The sequence below is a fragment of the Aristolochia californica genome, unplaced genomic scaffold (genome assembly GCF_029961685.1).
Source record: "Aristolochia californica isolate CCGP_79_NKW_82.1479 unplaced genomic scaffold, dmAriCali1.0.hap1 SCAF_7, whole genome shotgun sequence".
Lineage (NCBI taxonomy): Eukaryota > Viridiplantae > Streptophyta > Magnoliopsida > Piperales > Aristolochiaceae > Aristolochia > Aristolochia californica.
In genome coordinates, this window is record NW_027182268.1 from 7,762,503 (window position 1) to 7,784,864 (window position 22,362).

Here is a 22,362-nt window from a genome sequence, read left to right on the forward strand (position 1 = left end):
ATTTGGGTGAAGATGGATGGCAATGGAGGGTGAAGGATAGGTTGGATTTTTGGAGTAAACCCTAAACTCGAGATCAAGAGGTGATCTCAACCTGTTTAGACTAGGTTATTCTAAAATCTCAAAGCTTAGCTATTTCATTCATACCTTTCCCTTAAATAGGTCACGTCAAGGAATTTTAGGGTTAGGGTTATAATAATTCCCCATAATGCCCTTACATATAAAGTAATTAGAAATAACTCCTACTTCAAACAATATAAGAAATAAATCCTACTCAAAGAAATATAAGAATTAAATCCTATTGAGTGAGTTGTTGTCTTCTTAGTTGTGTGACTCAGTGTGCTATAAAGTCCACAACAATTTTATACCTTTTTGTCACATGTTTTAGTTTAATTTATTAAGTATTTTAATTTATTAATTATTTTTATACTATATATTATGTTATTAAAAAATAATTTATTTATTAATTATATTCATTTATGTTATTTTTAACTATTTTACGTACTTTAAATAATTTATTCTAGTCACTCGTAATTAGTATATTAATTTATAATAAATTGTAATCATTAATTGGTTTAATTATGCAATTGCTATAATTAATTAAACAATTAGGTTTATTTATTATATTCCCTTATGTTATTTTTTAATTTTTATTAATTTTATATAATTTATTCTAGTCACACATAATTAGTATATTAATTTATAATGAATTTTAATCATTAATTGGTTAATTATCCAATTGCTATAATTAATTAAACCATTAGGTTTATTTATTATATTCTCTTATGTTATTTTTAAATTTTTTATTAAATTTATATAATTTATTCATGTCACACGTAATTATTTTTTTAATTTATAATAAACTATAATCATTAATTGGTTAATTATCCAATTGTTATAATTAATTAAACCATTAGGTTTATTTATTATATTCCCTTATGCTATTTTTTAATTTTTTTATTAATTTTATATAATTCATTCTAGTCACATGTAATTAGTATATTAATTTATATAATGAATTGTAATCATTAATTGGTTAATTATCCAATTTCTATAATTAATTAAACCATTAGGTTTATTTATTATATTCCCTTATGTTATTTTTTAATTTTTTTATTAATTTTATATAATTTATTCATGTTACACGTAACTATTGTTTTAATTTATAATAAACTATAATCATTAATTGGTTTAATTATCCAATTTTTATAATTAATTAAACCATTAGGTTTATTTATTATATTCCCTTATGTTATTTTTTAATTTTTTTATTAATTTTATATAATTTATTGTAGTCACACTTAATTATTGTTTTAATTTATAATAAAATATACATAAAAGGTTACTCATTCTCTTCTTTATTTAGAAAAGGACACTGGAATTTGTTTTCCAGCCACTTCAACTAGCCTGGACTAACACCCAAACATGAGTTGAAGTGGAAGCAATTCATCTCACTTCAATTCAATTTTCCACTTCATTTCCACTTCATTATGGACTAACCCCTAAGGGGGGGTTAGTCAACATGACTCAGGACATGATCTTCATACGCATTACTAAGTTCATGTCCTGATGTCGTTAAGGAACGCCAAACTTCATGTCATGTACACGATCATCCATGACTCAGGAGTTCATGTCCCAAGAGTAAATGGCGAAAAATGTTTTTCGCCTGATTTTGAGAATCGTGTACATGACTCACGCGCGGGGCTCTCTCTGGCGCACACCGTCTCGCTCATTTCTGCTCATTTCGTTCCTGCACTCCTCTCTCGTTCCCACAGCCCCTCTATCATCTCCCTAAACCCCGAGCTCTCTGCTCCCTCTCTCGTCTCCATCATCCCTCTCCGGTCTCCCTCTCGACCTCCGTTGTAGAGTACGGGAAACCGAGAGGCTCTGCGACGGAGGTCGAGAGGGAGAGGAGAGGGAGGGAGGCTTTCCTCCCTCGGCGACAACTTCTCTTCTCTCTTGGTGTTCCTCTCTTCCCCTCTCCACCCCCCCCCCCCCCCCCCCCCCCCCCCCCCCCCCCCCCCCCCCTCCTGTCTGCCATCCTCACTCTCCTCTCCCTCTCGACCTTCGTGGCAGAGTACGGGAGGTCGAGCATTTGTTGCAGAGCTTCTTGGCCTCCCTCTCGGCGTACCATCGGAGCGCTGCCTCTATCGGCATTGCCCGCCGCCGTTGCCCACTAGCCTGTCGTTGTTGCCCGCTGGCTCGCCACTGAGGAAGACGACGATGGTTTAATTTTTCCTAAGTTAGGAAAAATTAAACTATCATCATAAAAATCATTAATTTATAAATTTTATTTATAAAAATATTTATTTTAATTTATTTAATATATTTATTTTATAATTACTATATTAAAATAGTGATTTAATAGTCATAATTAAAATATTGTTAAAATAAATATTTGATAAATTATTTTGGCAAAATTATCCAATTGCTATAGTTAATTAAACCAATGGTTTTAAATTTTGTGATAATATATTATTAATTAATAATACATAAAATATATTATGTACAAATATATAGTGTGTTAAAGTTATGATTAGATCAATTTTTTCTCTTAAATTATTTATTTTTAGGTTAAGTATATCATATGTTATTAATAAATTAATAACTCAACATATTACTTTTGTTTTTGTTATTTATAACGTTATTTATTTATTATTTGTAATTAATCATGTGCATATTTCATTGGCTCATATAATTACCATATTAATGCACAATAAAATATCTAATTCAATTAATACATATATTAATATATTTAATTATACATTAAATAACTTATTCGTGTAGTAATAATAGTTGTTTTACCTAATTTGGGGTTTAAGGATTATGTTGTAATTAAGTGTGTTGTAAGGGTTTAGGGATTCTCTTGTTTTTTATGTTTTTCTCATATTGGGGCACTAACACTGGAAACTGTTTTCCAGTGCACATAAAGTTGTCAACACTAACACCAAGTGCGAAGATGATCTTCATGTACATGACTGACATGATCTTCATGTTGGACATGAACTTGAACTTCAAAAATCTATTTGGGGGACTCACCCCCCCCCCCCCCCCCCCCCCCCCTAAAGCACACTTCGCTAAAGGAAATCGTCCATTAGAGATCAATTTTGCTCACTCAATGTAGTGGTAGTGTTTCACGTCCCCAGGACCCCAACCTATCGAGTTAACTAGGTCATTAATTAAGTCAACCAAAACCTTGTGTTACAAGCAACTTATTTCATCCTTTGAGCTAACTCGATCATCAATGGAGTTGACCGGAGCCTTTTTGCCACAAGCACCCACAACCCATTTTGAGTTGACTTGATCTTCTATAGAGTCGTCTTGATCACACGCAAAGTTATAGAAGTTTCACATTGCTAGGTGACTTTACTCCTTTATTTGTCATGTCTACCTCTTTTGTATACAATGTGAGCATTGCCATGCTTGTGCCAATTAAACTCAATACTATGAATTATTCATTCGTTCAGGCAAAAAACAGGTAATTTGGATTCTGACCTATTTTGTGAATCAAACAATTGAAGCGCGTGTTGCTCCTTCCCCCCCCTCCGTCGGCCTTTTTCCCTCTCGACCTCCGTCGCTGAGCACGAGAGGCCGAGCCTCTGTCGCAGAACCTCTCAGCCTCCCATCTTCTCTTCTCCCTCTCGGTGTACCGTCAAAACGCCACCTCTGTCGCCCTAGTTTCCCGACACTAAGGAAAACAACGCGTGCCGTGAGGAAGACGATGGTTTAATTTTTCCTTAACTAAGGAAAAATTAAACCATCATAATAAGAATAATAATTTATATTTTTTATTTATAAAATAATTACTTTTTTATTTAATATATTAAATTTATAATTACTATATCAAATTAGTGATTTAATAGTCATAATTAAAATATTTTTAGGATAAATATTTGATAAATTGTTTTGGTTTAATTATCCCATTGATATAATTAATTAAACCAATGGTTTTAAATTTTGTGACAATATATTATTAATTAATAATACATAAAAATATATATTATGTTATTGATAAATATATATATTTATATATATATATATTATTAATTTTTTATTATTGTATTAAATTAGTGGTTTTTAATGTTAAAACACATCTTATGTTATTAAAAAATAATTTATTTATTCTAGTCACACGTAATTATTGTATTAATTTATAATAAACTATAATAATTAATTAATTAATATAATATATTTTTTCATTAATTAGGATATTAATATATTCTAATACTATATGTTAAATCACTTATAAGTGTGATAACCATGTTTATTTTGGTTAATTATTTGTTTCGGTATATGTTATATTTAAGTATATTATAAAAAGTTACTCATTCACTTGTTTATATCATACTTTTCATTTGGGGCCACTAACCCTGGAATCTGTTTTCCAGTGCACTTAAACTCGTTTACATTAACACCCAAGGATGAGTTAAAATTGAATCAAATCATTTAAAATGAATTAAATTCTTCACTTCATTTCAAGTTCATTGCGGACTAAACCCCCCCCCCCCCCCCCCCCCCCCCTCTTGTCAAAACTACTTCCTAGCTAGTTATTGATGAAAATAGTCAGCAGTCCAAAATAATAGTTCCAAATCATAAATACTTAAAAGGCTATAGAATAATGCTTGAGTTCCTTCTCAGAAAAAATATAATATCTAAAAATTTGTTGTCTGGACTAGTCACCATCCCTATGCGTATGAGATGTGAAAAACATTAAGGGTCTGTTTAGAACCTCAAGGAAAAGAAAAAAATCAAAATTTAACCATTATTATATCTAAAAATATTTAATAAAAAAGAGAATTTGATCATTATCTCATTTTTAATAACTATTTTTTAAATAATAATGGTTAAATTCTCTTCTTTTTTTTTTCTAGAGATTCCAAACAAACCCTAAAGGATTTGAATGCTATGCAAATAGATGTTCAAGTTATGCCGATAAAGTGCACTCTATAAACCATGAAGCAAGGGTCTAAGTCCATCCAATATAATTATGTGAAATAATTTGTGTTATCAGCTTGCCCCAATTGGAAGAGTTGTAGAAACAGTGACAAAGTATTTTATTAAACGGATGGTTTAAATGTAGATTATACTATCTTTGTTTATACAATCACCAATCAACCTTCCTCACCTACTTTTGAAAGTCTACTGCCTCAATTACTTAAAGAGTCGAGCAGCAAGTACAACAATGTTCTAGCATCCCAATTTCAAAACACAAACCTGAGGTAGGGGAAATTGCAAGAATCAAAGTAGAGGTAATAAAGGATGGAATAGTGGTAATACTAGTCCAAATGGTATTCTAGTACAAAGGATGGAAGAGTTGTATATTACAGTCTATTCGTGGTATACTTTTAGTTTGAAAATTTGGAACGCTCAATATATCACTCTTTAGGATATGATTACTCATTCAGATTCAGATTGGGGGTCCAGAAAACTGAAAATCTGCTTTTGGTTGCTAAGTCTCTCTCCGGCCAAATCTCATCTCATGGAAAAACAAAAAAGCAGTGGATTGTGGCTTGATTGCCTCAGATTTTAGATTGAGGGGTTTAAATGAGGAGTACACCTTTGTAACATCCCTCTCTAACATAACATTTATAACATTATGATATACATATTGCCCAAGATATTTCAGATTTTGTTGAAAGGATAGCCTCTCTCAACCAAATCAACCAAGCAGACTATACGGTTAACTGACATGCTCAAGTAACCTGGATAAAACATCAATGTAATGTTACGTATTGTATCGGAACCCTCTGATACGAAACGCTCTATACATTTTGCTTATTGGGGTCTATCAGTCCGTCTCGGGTCTAAAAATCACGGCAACCATGTTCACAAGGACTGTTTCTTGAGTTTTAATAGGATGTGCTTTATTTAAAACCACAAAGTTAATAACTCATCTAGATAATGCATCTAAACAGACTATTAAAGATTAGGCCTTTACCTGGAAAAGCTGATGAAGTATGGACCAGAGCTTGAAATATCATTCATCACATCTAATGGACATTGGACAACTGAGTGAGGTCAGTTGAGAAGATTAAGAAAGTAATTTTCCAAACAAGGAAGGAACAAAATTTTAGAAGTGGCACAGGAAACCTTGTACAGGGCTTCATGTGGTCCAGTCATGGCTATTTCTGTATACATTCCCCTCTCTTTATGCCTGAGATGATCAACTTTTCCTGCATCCAAAAGGGAACTTTCGCACCTCCATCCTTCCATTCAAGGCAAGAGCCCGGACATCAAATTCTTCCACAAACCATATCTCCTATACTTTAGCCTGAATCAGTTTCATGTAACAGCATAAGATCCACTTATGATTTTCTCAAAAGGAAAAAGGCAGTAGCCGTTTACCTTAATGAGACAAGAAACCAGCAGACTCAAAAAGAAAAAGTGGCTAACTGTCAGAAAATATACCTTAAAAACACGAATGCAGTCATTAATCTGCTCAACCAGCTCATGAAAGAATTGAAGTTTTTCCTGCATATACAGCACAGACAAACTTGGAGTGAAGCAGCCAAAAGAGAGAGAGAGGAAGAAGAAGAGAAACACAATTTTTTTTGGCATAGACAGTAAAGTGCCATAATCTTCACAAATAAAATGTAAAGTTGATTTTTTTTTCTTCTCGGGATGGGGGGGGATGTTTAAGTTCTTCAACTTTTATTACTACAGGAAATAAATGAATACATGGTGGAAGGAGAGGAAGACCTTATGCTTCAAATGTGTTGAAGAGCAAATATGGAAGAATCTTACATGACTCTCACAATAAGAAGTCTTACAGAGCGACAATTATTATGGAAAGAGGTCTCACAAAAGAGTTTCAGTTTAAAGGTGTTTTAGTTATGTTAGTCTTCTATTTATGTTGAGTTATTTAATTATGTTAGGACTTATCTTCAAGTGTTAGAGTTTGGGTGTAATTGGGACAAGGGTAGTTTAATTGTAATTGGACTCTACTACTTTCCTCTATTAGAAATAGGGGTTCGTGTACTCTGATTACAAAAAGAAAATAAAGTTTTTATCGTTTCCATAAATTCAACATGGTATCGGAGTAGGTTCTGTGAGTTGACTCGGTCAACCCACAGAGTTAATGTGATCCTTTTCAGATCTATGATCTCTAGCAGTTTAGGTTCGTATCTATTTTTTTTTCTCTTTTTAGTCCCTATACCCATTGTTTGTTTTTCGCTTTCATCTCTATACTTGGCTTTTAATATTGCATATTATATTTTGACGGAGTTTTATTCTGAGAATCATCTTCTTCTCTATTTTGTTTACAGATGCTTCGCTATTCTATTTTCGGGAGTTTCTGGTTCATCACTAACGGAAGTTGCTGATCATAATCTTTCAGTTGTTGATTTATTTCTAGATCGCATACTGAGATGGTTCTTCGCTGACCTTTCCATTAAATCCCGAGCTTACTGCTGTCAATATTTCTATTCTGAGTTGATTTGCCAAACGTCTTCATCTAGTTTGGCATCTTATTATTCCGCAACTATATCCCGAGCATTACTCTGCAACTGGTATATCATTCTGAAAACAGAAATGATGTGTGTGTTTTCGGGTTGCTAGAGGACGACGACTCTAATGTTTCTGCCGAGTTAATCTGACGGATCTTCTATTTCCGGAAGTTGTTGATCAAGCCTAACTCGAAATATTAAACTTGGATTTACTACTGCTAAATTTCAAAATAGACGATGCTATCAACCAGAGTCATATAATTGTTACTGGTTGGAAGATTTTCAACAAACAGCTATCAATCTTGAATTTAATCTGTCGGAGAAGACGACTCTGCTCCAGTGTTTTGAATCTCTTCCGAGGCATCGACAGCAAGAGTTTGATCTTGCTTGTTCGTCGCCGCTCCTCAGATTGATTTTCCAGTCTCTCCGCCATCTTGTGCCGTTTCTGGACGCCGTTGCTGACCCGAGCTCTGTTCGGCGCCGCGGTGAAGAAGAACATTGTAGCAAAATTAAATGTGTTCCTAGGTTAAAAAACTGGTTTTAATTGAGCGCTAGCCCAACCCGGACCAGATCTTGTCGGGGTCAACCGAACAAACCAGGCTGCCCATCTAGCTGTTGTTGAGCAGCATAGGTCTACCAAGCTACACCAGTTATGTCGAGTTGACCAACTCGGACCGAGTCAACCCAGAACGGGTCAACCCGACTTGGCCCACATATTTTTCTACCTCAATTATACGGGTCTGGGTCACAAGGTTTATACCTATTTTTCTTGCGACTTGACTATATTGGTCTGATATCTTACTCAGTTCGACTCGGTTCTCTATCTCCGACTAGATTATTATTTTGGATTATTACTCGATTCCAACATATTATTTTGTGCAACTTCCTTATTTATTGATGGACTCATTGCAGACTGTTTCATGTGTCCTTATTACTCTTAAGGACTTTCATTATTTACCGGTTACCTACTGCTATACAATTGCACATTTAGTACATGTTATTTGGGCGCTAGCCTATTTCCGCTATTGTTATTGTGTTTCTTTGATTGAGACATTATTTCTGAAGAAGAACTCCTCAGTTGCTTGCCTTGGGTTTATTATTTGCTGACTGTTGTCAGCATTGATTAGTCTTATGCGGAATTTGAATTTCTTAGAAAAATAAAGCAGATGGTGGCAACAACATCTTATCTTCCTCTTTACCCATTACCCTTTGGCAGTCTTTCTCCTACCATCCTTTATTTGACTCTCACATACCCCTTTGGGTCAACCTCTTGTGTGTTGCTTCGGTTGGTTTACCTTTATATATATACATATATATATATATATATATATATATATATATATATATATATATATATATATATATATATAGGTGTTTTAAGTCCATTGAGAATTTTTATATGTATCCGTGGGTTTTTTATCACTGTCATGTGAATGACAAGCATTACCCACTTATCACTATTTTTACCCTTTGAGAGTTTGTACCTGGTGTCATACTTATACTTGGGACACCGTGATGAAGGAGCTTATTACTGCATCTATGTTATTTGGTTCAAGTTGGGATCACTACCACTACCTCCCAGCTTGAGGGGGAGAAGTAGAAGAAGAAGTACAAGAAAAAGGTATTTTATTCCATATGTTGTGGTAAGTTTTATTTGACCAAAATATTCAAGAAAGGGGGATCACAAAAGATGAAGTTTTTGCATCTATGAAGAATTGTATTTGTCAAGAATTTTTTTTTCAGCAAAAGAAAATTGAAGACCAAGAATCCTTTTCATTGCAAGCTGAAGTTATAAACTCCACTTTGAGGGGGAGTCTTGAAGAGCAACTATGGAAGAGTCTTACATGACTCTCACAATAAGAAGTCTTACATAGCCACAATTATTATGGAAGGAGGTCACACAGAAGAGTTTCAGTTTAAAGGTGTTTTAGTTATGTTAAGTCTTCTATTTATGTTGAGTTATTTAATTATGCTAGGACTTATCTTTAAGTATTAGAGTTTGGGTATAATTGGGAAAATGGTAGTTTAATTGTAATTGGACTCTACTACTTTCCTCTATTATAAATAGGGGTTCATGTACTCTGATTACAAAAAGTCAATGAATTTTTTCTCTTTTCCATAAATTCAACAAAATAGAATAGAGAGGGAATTTCCAAGTAGAAGGGAGATCCTTCATGCTCCCTCCTTAGCTACAAAATCTGAGATACTATTGGCAGATCAAAATATATGTTGCCATTGTACACAGATAGGGGAACATGCATCCAGCATTTCATCAAAGAAACAAGAATGTCTCCAAAGAGGTGGAAACGCTTTCACCCATCCGATATTATTTGTTGGAATCTCCTTCAACAACCACAGGGGAAATAAAATACTGGGAGAAAAGCTTGATTCCTTGTAAGAGGGCACAACCTTTATTTCTGTAGAATCACACGCCACCTGAGTAGACTTGTAAAATTCTGCCAGTGCGATCCATTATTAACCTGCAGTACCAGCTTGGCAGGGTTGCCCAGAGAGCTCGCATCAAAATTAGATTTAAGCCTTGGTTTGCTTCCTTGTAAAATTGTGAGGAAGACAGCAGCCATTTTCTTTTGATTGTGTTCTTTGATGTTCTTAACGCTGGGGCCTTTTTTTTTCCTCCGAAATGGCGTACCAAATATGAACTACTACCTTTGACTAGTCTCCACTACTATCTGGTCACCTCCTAAAGAAGTCAACCATCTTTCCTTACGGTAACATAGTTGCACTAACAAATAATGTCTGACCAAATAAAAGCCCAATAAGGGGAGGGGAAAATGCCAAGGGCACGGCATGCAATTAGTGTGCTAAGCACCTATCTACAGGAAACATTGGTGCGTTTGGCATTGCCACAAAGAACAACATAAAAAGGAAAACATGCAACCACTAGAATAGTTTTTCTCCTGAATGAGCAATCTCACTATTTGTGGTGCATTGAAAAATGGACTCAAAAGTAATTGGTGGTATTTGTTCCCCAACTGAAGGAGTTGATACATTTGTATGGAATTGATGAACTCAGCAATGAAAGGTGTTCTTCAGATTGATGATGGCTGTTCTCTAGGGGCTTGTTACAAATGGCCAGAGGCAGATTGAGAGAGAGAGAGAGAGATGCAAATTGTTTCACCTTTAAATATTTCTGCTACTTTATCTTCATTGCCTTCTTATTTTCTCTGATCCCTCTACATTTACCAGCTTCTAACCCACTATTTACATGGGAATTTTTTAATGGGATCATTTACATGCTTACAGACTGCATCTTGGAATCCAATTACAGAGGAAATCCATTTTTTGACTTGCCAGAGGGTAAAAAAAAGAGTAACTTTTCCATTAATTGCACATTTTTACATAGAAAATCTAGCAGAAACAATAGGAAAACATACTCATTGTTTTCATGATTTCTACGCATAACAAACATCACCAATATAAGCATAAAATTTTGTATACTACTCAAAGTCTATACCTCTGATGAAATTTTTGGCTGTCCAGAAACCTTGCAAATGACGTGTGAAGCATGACAGGATCATACTGCACCATGTGAAAAGAGTATAAGTACAGGATATAAATGAAAACAAAAGCTGAAAGCTTCTCAGAGAATCCCACACAAAAAACCCGAAAACCTAAACAATTCCATGCATAACTTTCTTTTGCCTACTTCGTACTTTCAGATTAAAGCATAATAATGAAACTGGCAACCATATGGGGCAGAACCAGAAGCTTTCTTGAAGGGGACCAACATAGCTCTTTTCCTTGTTATGTACTAGTTAAGAATCATTTACCAGCCCAAATAAGCTAAAAGGTAATAAGTTTAAGTTTGGAGTTTACTTGGAAATAGTTAAGTGATTCCAACTGCAAAATGCCAAGAAGATCATAGGTTCGAGATGATGAGAAGCATGAAACATACTAAAATGATAAATACTTGTGCTCTGGAACCAGATTGCTGCTGTCCAGTACGAGATGAAGAAGGTCAAAAAGTGCCTCAGAAAATAGAATGGAGAAAAAAGAAAAAGGCTGAATAAGTTCCCTAGGGGAAAAATATAAGAAAGAAATAAAATTGCTCCCCTATCTTTCAATTAAACTCACAAACCCCATTGATTTGAATGTTAAAATTATGAACCAACCAAAGAGATGAGAAACATGGAAAAGAGGAGCATCACCTGGTCAAAATAGGGAAGAAATGTATCCCTTACAGACTGCCTGCAGCAGCCATGGACAAACATGTACGAGTGCTCCATATATGAAGGGGAAAAGCAATGAACAACCTTTTCTCTGAGTTTTCTACAAGGTTACTGTTTTATTTCACAGGTGAGCTCTTGTTTTATGTTAAAATGGTTTCCAGCTTTACTATTGCTCTCCAGAGTGGCTATTGTTTACAACCTTTGTAAAGTACCTAGCTAAATTTAACCTTCAGTCCCAAGAGTTTTAACTCTTTAAAGCAGCTATAATAATTATATTATAACTCTTAAATATATATTTCTATCTTTTCAAAACTCGCTCATGTCCCCAATCTCCTTAATGTAAACTCGAAATTGGGTGTCAAAGTGACGAAATCTTGAGTTTCCTAAAGGTCATAACAATAACATCGACATGAATAAAAAAACTCCAAAAAAGTATTTTTTATAAAACAAGAAATGACAACATCAACGAATTAATTTATGGTTGTATGTAACAAACTACTCACGATGCAGGGGTTGAGAACTCTGGGTCCATGTACAATACATTGGCACGAACAGGAGGATCCGCAGCCTGCAGCATAACGCAACAAAACTCAACGGAGCAAATTTTATTTAAAAGAAGAAAGTTCAAAACAATATTGTGAGAATCCAAAAGTTCACCAAAGTATACCTTAAGTACGGGGGTGACCACACCATCCTTCAGAATGAAAATATCAGAAAGCGAGACGGACTGAGAAGTTTGTCCCCCGTCAAGGAACACAGCACCTTCTCATCCAAATCCCGCGCCATTTTATCGTACGACGGCGACCGTTTCTCCGAATTCGAGATGGTAGTCCTTGCGAAGTGTCGGCACAATGCCCAATTATCCAACTACCACTAAGATGGAATACCACAGCGCCACAGTGAACTCAATTTCACGACTTCACGAACAGTTAGAAACATTTCAACTTTCAATAATTTCCCAGGTTCACCAGATTCAATCCCAATAATTTCGGAACGAAGTGAAGAGGGCAAAACGAGACCAACGTCTGCGCCGACAAGTCGATCACAATTGAAAAAAAGCAATAAGCAAACAAGAAGTACAGGGGGACTTTGACAAACAAAGCTTTGGATCGCCATTCGGAACACCAAGAAGAAGAGAAGTACAGAGATAAACCAGATGAGAGCGACGGGCTTTCCACGGCTCCAACAATGTCGCGGCCTGGCCATGGACTTCCCTCTGTCGTCTTAGTCATCGTTCGTCAAGATATCCCACGTCGCTGCTGGCCCGTCATACTCGAGACTCGGTAGAGCAGCTGTCGCCTGTCAGGTGTCACTCGTCGGCGTACGACTAGACTTGAAGGCGTTGGACCCCTTCCATTTTTAACTGGCCCGAGGTAGAATTTTCAAAAACAGGCCACTAAGGTTAATAATGGGCTAATGACATCGGCACCCTATCATTCACTGTGGCCCAAAGTAGGGGAAGCAAAAGGAGTTGCCAGGGTATTTAGTACGCCCACTATGACTCAAAAGCCCAATAGAAAAAATATTTATTTTATTTATATTTAAATGGTATTTTTATTTTTAAAATTAAAATTAAATTAAAAAAATTCTACTATGGTGCCCACGAGCTAAATTAGAAACCTGACCCAAACTTCGTCTAACTTGGTTGAGGACAAGGAGAGGGAGAAAAGCCCTAAGGTTTGGGGCATGGATTCTCATGGCTGGCCCAAACTATTGGGTCTCATTACAATATTACCCTTTATATTTAAAAATAAGATATCTATTTTAAAGAGTTCTTTAATTTCTCAAATGCATTTAGGACAACAAATTTTTGTTTAACATTAAAGCCCTTTTCTCAATATATTATTTATTTTTATCTATTTTATTTTATTTATATATTTTTATAATATTTATAGGGGTATATAATTCTATCTAAAACATAAATAATCTGAAAAAAAAAAATAATTATTGTTGCCTCAATTAAGGACATATACCCTCTCTATTTGGACAAACCACCTTTTCAGTTTAAAGTCTCCCCTATCCCAACCTGTCCCAATTTCCTTCTCGCTGAAATGATATTTCCAAAAGCAGAATGGGAACATGAAACGGAGGACAAGCCACCTAAAGTCTTTTAGTGACACCATCAAGCCCATGATCCCGGAAAGTGGACCCTTAAGAAAATGGTATTGGGCCCTTTCCCCCCCTTGAATGGATGCATGGAATTAGAAAGGTGAAAAAACATGAGAATACATCAGGTCTAATCAAATATCATTCATATTTAGTCAAAATCATGCTCATGATGATAAAGGAGAAAAAAAGTAATTTGTCAACCACGAAAAAGAAACAAAAATTATAGGGGAGGGTGACCTTTATTTTTTCAGGTTTTGTTGGTTAAGGTGACCTTTGAATGCACAATATGGGACCTTTTTTGCAAAGTTATCATTCAAAGTTCAAAAGAGAAAAATGTGGGGCTTATACTTTAAGCTTTAGGTTTGATGGATTACAACCTAAGTTTATGAACTAAAGATAAAATATTTAAACATTTCCTAAAGACATTTTAATAATTTTGTCTGTTCAGATAATAATAATGCCTTTGATGTACTTAATTTTTTAATTATGTACCTAATATTTGGTGTCAGAGCTAACGAGCTCCCTCGAGCAAGTCTAGGATGGGGGTGGAGTGGTTTTAATAAAAAGATGAAAGCCTTTAATAAGTAGCAAGTCTAGGATGGGGGTGGAGTGGTTTTAATAAAAAGATAAAAGCCTTTAATAAGTGTGAGATGAGGATTGAATATGGAGAATATTAAAATTCTACCCTTGTCAAAGGTTTAAGCAAAAAAGAGTTTCGTTGTCGAGAACTTGACCTTGTCCTAATTTGTTGCCATGGTCCATGAAAACATGGAAGTTACTTACATCTCATGTCAACCATTTTAGAGATGGAAGGAGATAGAAAAAGAAGTAGTTTGTTCTGTTTCGCTCGAGGTCGACATGATTTTCTAAAGTGTCCCTCTATAAATTTCAATAACATTTATGTTGTTTGTTTGGAATGATGTTATAAAACACAATGTGGTTATCAACCTATCGAGGTAGCTTGGTTAGAGTGAACTAGGGTCACCACGATTTGACTATCAAAGGACCCATTATAATATCAAATGCTATATTATCTATCTTAAAATTAAATAAATAAGAATTTGATCAAGGGAGAGGTTCTCCCAATGTTGCATGAATGAGGGGTAGGGCTTAGGGGCCCTCCCCCTCTTTATCTGGGACACAAAGCCCCTCCACTCCCCCTCCTGTGAATACCTCATGTCTTTAATTGTCTCTTCCCATATTTGATCCATCTCACAAGGGCGGCATTCTCTTACATTCTAATGGAGTTCGATCAATCAATACACGAATTGAACCAATAAACATAGCCTTATCAACTGGTTTTGACCCACTTTCACATTTGAGTGTAGTCTAACCTCAATGAGGAACCGACTTCGATTGGGTTTAACTTGGGTTTATAACACTATTTTTGACTAATAAATCAAAATCCAAAAAAATATATCAAAGAACAAAATAAAAAGAGTTTACAAACCAAAAAAATAATTGAGTGAAAACTATTACTCTCTCTCTCTCTCTCTTCATATATATATAGATAACATGGAGCGAAACCAGGCCAGGGTCCATGGTGTCCCTTTATTTTTGGAATGTTTTCACTTTCATTAGAGAAAAATTCTCCCTTCACCCCTTTTGAACTTTGTAGTCTTTCTTTGAAACCTACTATAATACCCACTCTCTCATTTCCAAGTCAAGAATTAAAACATGTCTAAGTATTTAAAATCTCCCTATTGCACTTAAAAAAAAATTGTTACAAAATATAATACTTAACAAGATAATCAAGACAAGGGAAGACAAAGAAACACACGAATTTATTTCATAAACCTTTGTTTTAATTAAAATCTCTCTAAGTAAAGATATCAACTTCTTTTATTCTTTATTTTTATGTTATTTTCTTATTCGTCGACCGCTTGAAAATTGCTCATAGTAGATTTATAATTGTCTTACTGGTGGTAAATGTCGTAAGATCTCTTTAAAAACTGTTTTTTCTTTTATGAAATATAACAAAAATCAAGAATTAGAATAATGATTATTTTAGATTCCCAAGTGGCTTAGAAAAAAATTTTAAAATAAATTATTCACTAATGGCTTAGAAATAAAATTAAAAATTAAATTAAGGAAAAAACAAAGGTGAATTTTTGTGTTCGCAGCTCAAAAATTTTTTAATCGCCAACATATATAATTGATAATTACCAATAAAATATGATTATTTATCATTATTATTACCAAAAACAATTCTTCAAAACATAAAAAATTAAAAATTAAAACCCTTAAACCAAAAGCAAGCAAGTTCCATTGGTCAATTCAAACAAATCCTTAAAAAACCTCACCACACATCAAGGTAACGTCACTCAAAATCTGAAAAAGAGAAGATTCCTACCAAATTTCACCTTTTTACACTCTCACAAAGTTCCCGAATTTCAAGTCTCATCCATCATTGAAGAGCATCTTTTACACTAACAAATAAAAAAACAAGGAAAGAAAGAAGAAAAAAAAAAGGAGGAAGAGGAATAAAATAACCGAGACTTTGTTATTGCATGGGGAAGAAAGCGTGTAAGAATACAAAATTGGGGCTAAAAATGGACGTAAGACTTGATTAGAGATGGGTTGAGAAGTTTCGTTATTCCTCTCTTAATGATTGCAGAGTCTCACGTGTCATGGGTCAAGAGGACAGCCCATATCTTCTAGGGATAGACGAAAGCAAAAGGAGTTGGTGAGGGTTGGCATCTCTGATTCTCTCTCTCTCTCCCTCTCAATCTTATCTCCAAAAATCTGTCTTTTTACCTTAATTTTTTAAAAAAAAATACCTTAATATAAAAAAATAAAAAAAAGCATTCTGAATTTCATGGCCCCTAACGGCTCTTTCTTCCACTAACTTAAATATAATACTTACCCTCACTTAATTATTATTTATATATTTCTTTAATCTTATTTATCATTAATTAACTATTAAGGCACTTATTAGTACAAGGTGGGTATTATGTCAAAACCCATAAAATTTTATACAAAATGTAAGTAATACATTTCAAATATGCATACTTTTGTCGGATAAAATAGTAAAACTCAATACCTAACTGTCTATCATATCTTAATGTCAAAACTGTATTTAGGTATGTATATGTATGATATATAAATATATATCATTTTATGTACAATAAATATCGTTCTTATGTAAGGTGCATGGAAAAACAAAAAAGTATATATAACTTGGTTCTTGCAACTAAAGTCAATACATACTCATGTGATAGTCTAAATCCAGGTGAATAAGCCAATGTCATATATCGATTTAGGTTTGAATTAATTATTTCATTTAATACATGGTAAAATAGAATTTCTTTGTTTTTCTTTTTGAAATAATTTGTAGGATAAGGGTTTGTCATACAATCAAGTAATTTTAATTTTTTTTATAGTAGGAAAATATTTACTTGAATTATTCGTAAGAACAACTGTATGTGACAAAGTCATTCCCGACCGAGAATTTTTGCTTAAAATGATATTTAGATGGTACAAACCCCTTAAAATTAACAATTTTAATCCTTTTTTTTTCTTCACAAGCATAAATTGTTCGTGACAATTTTCATAAAAATAAAAAAAGTAAATATATTTCCTATTGCATGAACTGTAACTGAATAGTAGCCATGCAATAGATCATTATAAAAGAAATATATATATATATATATATATATAAAAGGCTGGACTCTAATCTCAAATTCTAGGTATTTGCTTGGAAGACTTGCTCATGTGGTCCAGATTCCGTGAGAGAAATTTTCAAGCTGCAACTGTGATAGAAGCCATAGATTTTGTGGGTCATTTCCATTCACAAGATCTTGGTCTTGGTCCTCCTGTACTAGCTAACACATTCCATCAACCCCTCCACTGAATCCAATCTGGTTTAGGTTCTGCTGAAAACTATTCTGTCTAGGCCATTGTTGTTCATGATCTTTCTGTAATGGTTTCCATGATTTTTTGTGGTTTGATTTGGAAGTTTGTAAGCATGGAAGAGACTCCCAAGTCTTCCAGATTTCCTCCTACAGTAGAGACGCAGAAAAAGAATATAACAGGAAAGAATTAAAAGTAATTAAATCAATAACAGTACTGTGATATTGTATGATAATCTCTGTGAGATGAAATCATCAGAAAACACCAGAAAAACAAAAAGAATTTGGGCAAAGCATCAATACCCAACTTCGGTTTTCTTCGCAGTTCACACAATCAGCAGAAAAAAAAAAAACAAAAAAATAATGAAAATTCTCTCAACTCCAAATTAGGGCACACAAAACCGCACCTGTGATGCAAGCGTATTTTGATACAAATATATATTCAACCGAAGAAGAGGAAGAAGAAGAAGAAGATGAAGGAGACGGAAGAAGAAAAGAGCTCAAGAACATTGCCGCAGACGCTTTTGAATTGTGATAATCGATCAGCTGGGTAAAACAAAGTAGATTACTTGCAGTACTGCTGCAACTACTCGTGCCGTGATTGTTCTCCGCCACCTGGTTGTTGGTGTTGTTGATGGGTTCCGCTGTGGGAGGACTCTGAAGGAGCTCCGCCGGAGATTGGCCGGTAAGGGTTGAGAGCAGTGAGGGTGCCTAAGTGGGGTTCGCTGACAGTGGAACCCAGTTGCTGGGTTGGCAGCAGAGCCATGGGAGTTGGAAAGTTCATGAAATGGAGGCCGCTGGACATGGAGCCCCTGTAAACATTAGTGTTTCCTACTGATGGGAAGGTCCATATCGGGTCGCCTCCCCCCATGCCCTGGTTGTTAGGATTAGTGACCATCCAGAACGTCGTCGGATTCTGGCTGTGGCTGAGGGGCACCGGCCCGGAGCCCGACTGCAACAGGTAGTTTCCTATCTGATGGTGAGGGTGGTGGTGCTGCGTCGTCGTCGCTGTCGCGGACGTTGAAGTCGTCTCGTGATCCGACCGTCGCTTCTTGACGTCCACATTCATGTCTGCGTCGGTTACGTCGGAGAAGCAGCCGCTGCGGAAGAATTCCTGATTCGGGGGAGGAGAGACGAGTGGCTGGTTGATGCTGTTGGAGTGGAAATTGAGGAGGGTAGACGGGTTTTCCGGCGAAAATCCGACGCCGCCGGCGAAGAGTATCCGACGCTGAGAGTCATCTAGGGCGCGCTCCCAGTCGCTCCTCATCCTCAATTGCGGGGCGGAGAGCGCTGCGTGGTTGAAGTACGTGCTCTTCAGCGGCGCGGACATGCTGGAGCCGGAGCTACGTAGGGAGATGTTCAGGGATGTGAAGTTGGCCGGAATCGTGCCAGTCCCGGTGGCAGCGATCACCGACGGCTCCGCCTGCTGCAGCAGCCACTCAATCGTCTCCCCGTCCGACTTGTGGCCCAGCTCCCTCGTCAGCTGAAAAACCCTAGCGGCGCACGTTGCCGGCATGCGAATGCGCCTCCCGCGACCCTCCACTTTCGTGTGTCGGTCCTTAGTGGAAGTCCTCTTAGGCGGCGGCTTCTTCGACGCATCCGCGATCTCCAAACCCGAACTCGACCGGACTCCGGCGCTCGTCAGAGGCGTTATCGCCAGAGAAGGGTAGCCAGAACTAGAACATGCATCCTCCTCTTTTCTCTCCAGCAACTGCAATGGAAAATTCGGCCGCCGGAGCTCATTATCTCCGTCCATAATTACTCACATACGATCAACCAACCATGAACCGCTTCGCAGCGATATCCTCTGGTCAACAACTCCTCACCTCAAAAACCCTGTCAACCCCTTCTTTTTCTTCTCTCTCAGAATCTCCTCTTATTCCTTCCACAGCGATTAACCATCAACCCCACACCCTCTTGATCAAATCAACTTCCGCACTCAAAAACCCAGAAAACCCTTTCTTCTTCTTCTCTCTTAGAATCCTCTCACTTCTCTCAGAAATACTAGATATATCAACCAGATGCCACCTGCTAATCTGAACCACACGCACCCTCTCCAAAACAAGTATATATATCTTGAAAACTCAAAAACCCAGAAAACCCTTTTCTCTTCCTCTCTGTCAGAATCTTCTCCTGCTCTCAGAAACACTAATTTCCTATGCAGACAAAATACATTAACCAGATGCCACCTGCTAATCTCAAGTTCTCAACCCCACGCGCACTCTCTTCAAATCAAGTATCCCGAGAACTCAAAAACCCAGAAAACCCTTTCTTCTCCTTCTTAAAAATCTTCAAAAAAACCAGTCGCAGAGACAGATTTTTGCAGGATCTGAGAGGAGGATAAGAGGGAATGGGAAGAAGCTTTAAGCAACAAAAACCATGAGTGGAAATTATATGGTGGCATGAAAAAGCAAAGTGTTTTGGAGCAAAAAATTTCCCTTCTGCTTTAGTAAGCTTTATTTTTATTCTTAGTTTTTTTTTTTTTTTTTTTTTCTGCCGGAAGTCTTTCTTTTCTTGCCTTTTTATTGTGGCTGGACAGTCCCTTGGCTCAGACTCCACGTGCGGTGCTCTTTATCATTCAATCCATAAAGACAGTGGTGGCCGAGGTGGGTCCCTTTTCCAAGTCAAAAATACCAGAGACAGTAAAGAAAAGATAATATATGTGGGACCCATCTCATTCAAGTAATCATTACCTTTTTTCCCTCCTTTGCTGCCTCTTTCCCTCCCTTGTAACCCTTATCGGTACCGTTACAAGCTACTAGTATCCGGTTTGTGTCCGTTGATACGAACCGTACCCATACGTGAGAAATGCTACCATAGAAAGAGTAAGTCCAACCCCAACTCGTTCTACCTTAAATTAGAGTTGAGTTATGTTTGTGTTGGAATACTAATCGTATAATGCCTTACAAATGACACGTTTTGACAATGTGTATAGAGAAGCTTATGTAAGAATACCATGCACCCGACTCACCTAATGAGTATGAAAAAATTGATATTTGTTGAACTGTACCACGAGTTTTTTATTGAATTAGAATCATATATATACTATAAATTTACAACCAGAATCACCTAAACAGAAAGATGATTCAGAAGAATAATATTCTTATGGAAGACTCAACTAATTTAATTAATAATAAATAAAAATAAATTTATTCAATATGAGAACCAATCAAACTGCAAAAACTCATCTGCTCTTTATTAAGCATCGTTGATTGTTCGAAATTTCAATACGTACAATATTGGTTGTAAGTCGATACTAAATTTCATTCGATATGTATCGAATTAATACAATAGTATATAAAAAATTTTAATCGTAGTAATCGATACGATAGAAAGTGCCAAATCTATTTACGTTAGCATGGATCATAAGTGTGTATATATATATATATATAGCATCACATTTAAAACCGCAAATTCATAAAATCTAGATTTCAAACTATCTTGAAGCCATTGCTAGTACTCCGACTTAATATTGAAACCCTTAAAATCCAATACGTATTTGTGTCGTCTCTCTCCTAACCAGATCTTACTCTCTCAAATCTTTGCTGATAGACCTGCAAATCTTCTCTGCGTTTCCGGTTTCATGAGTTTGACAAACGAGCTTTAGTTTATCTCCCATGAATGAAAATTCTCCCGGATATTCTCAGTGAAGAGACGTAACTGTGCCCGAATCGAGGAAGGCTACGAGTAGCAGTGAGCATTTGCTGTTCTTTCTGTTTTGAGTTATGAAACCTATCATTTTATAAAGCTACTGTTTTTCCAATCCTTTAATGGCGATTTTCAGGCTGACCGCAGGGATCCGGACGAAGCTACTGTGCTGCCCATCTCATCATCCCTCGAGTGACTTACTGAATGCACGTAAGTTTGAAAGAAATTCAAGTCGGCAGTATTTAAGATTTAATATTTTTAATTAGTAGATGAAAATATATACTGGTTTTAGGTTAGGTTATCATGGTTTTCCGACCGGCCGAGTCAACCCACTGTAGACTCAGCTAGGTCAATTCGATTTTTCAAAAGGCTGGGTCGTCTATGAAATCGGTATCCAAGTTATAAAAATCACTTTGTCGGTTTTATTTCGGAGGTAAAAAAAAAATAAAAGTCTTAATTATATGATTTCTAAATTAAAAATTTCCACAAGTTTGATAATACCTTGCTTAGTTCCTTAAAAATAAGGTTAAAGAGGGTGTCAAGAGCAAGTATTATGAGTGGGTACCAAAGAGAATGTGTTGGCATCCACATGTTTGCACTTTACAAATATCTATCAACAATTTTTCTAAATCCAAAAGGGTCGGAGCATTTATACCCTTAATTAAACTAAGCTAAATCATATGATTAGACACCCAATTCACATTAAATATTAATTATTCAAGTCCAGAATATATGATTGTTGATTGTACCCCAAATCCCCTTCCCATCCAATTCATAAATCTTCCATATGTTGCCCACATAATTCTCTAAATTAAGATTAAGACCACCCTCTTATGAATCAAATCGATCATAGGATGAGGGTATTTTGGTCATTTTAAATAATATTTGATTGAATACCTGCGAACCTCGAATTAGAACCTTGGTAGTATGACTCAGACTTGGGAATCAAACTCAGTCACTCAAAAATAGAAATTCAAATCGCCTGTGTCTGAAGTAGGTTTGAGGCTTAGATTGCCAAGTCCAAGGTTAGACTCGAGTCAGGTCCCCCTAATAGCCCCAAATATATAGGGGAATTCTACCGGTCCCCTCCATGTGACTCATTGAATTTGAAATCCGAGTCAA

General features: G+C 35.9%; 1 protein-coding gene and 1 pseudogene across 1 annotated transcript; both read right to left on the bottom strand.

Annotated features, from left to right (window-relative positions):
- Positions 1 to 5,618: 5,618 nt before the first annotated feature.
- On the bottom strand, positions 5,619 to 12,748 carry LOC137937219 (uncharacterized; annotated as a pseudogene).
- Positions 12,749 to 17,864: 5,116 nt separating this feature from the next.
- On the bottom strand, positions 17,865 to 19,910 carry LOC137936535 (transcription factor TCP15-like). Its single transcript, XM_068781267.1, has one exon. The coding sequence runs from the start codon at positions 19,346 to 19,348 to the stop codon at positions 18,179 to 18,181; it is 1,170 nt and encodes a 389-aa protein (XP_068637368.1). The 5' UTR covers positions 19,349 to 19,910; the 3' UTR covers positions 17,865 to 18,178.
- Positions 19,911 to 22,362: the final 2,452 nt, after the last annotated feature.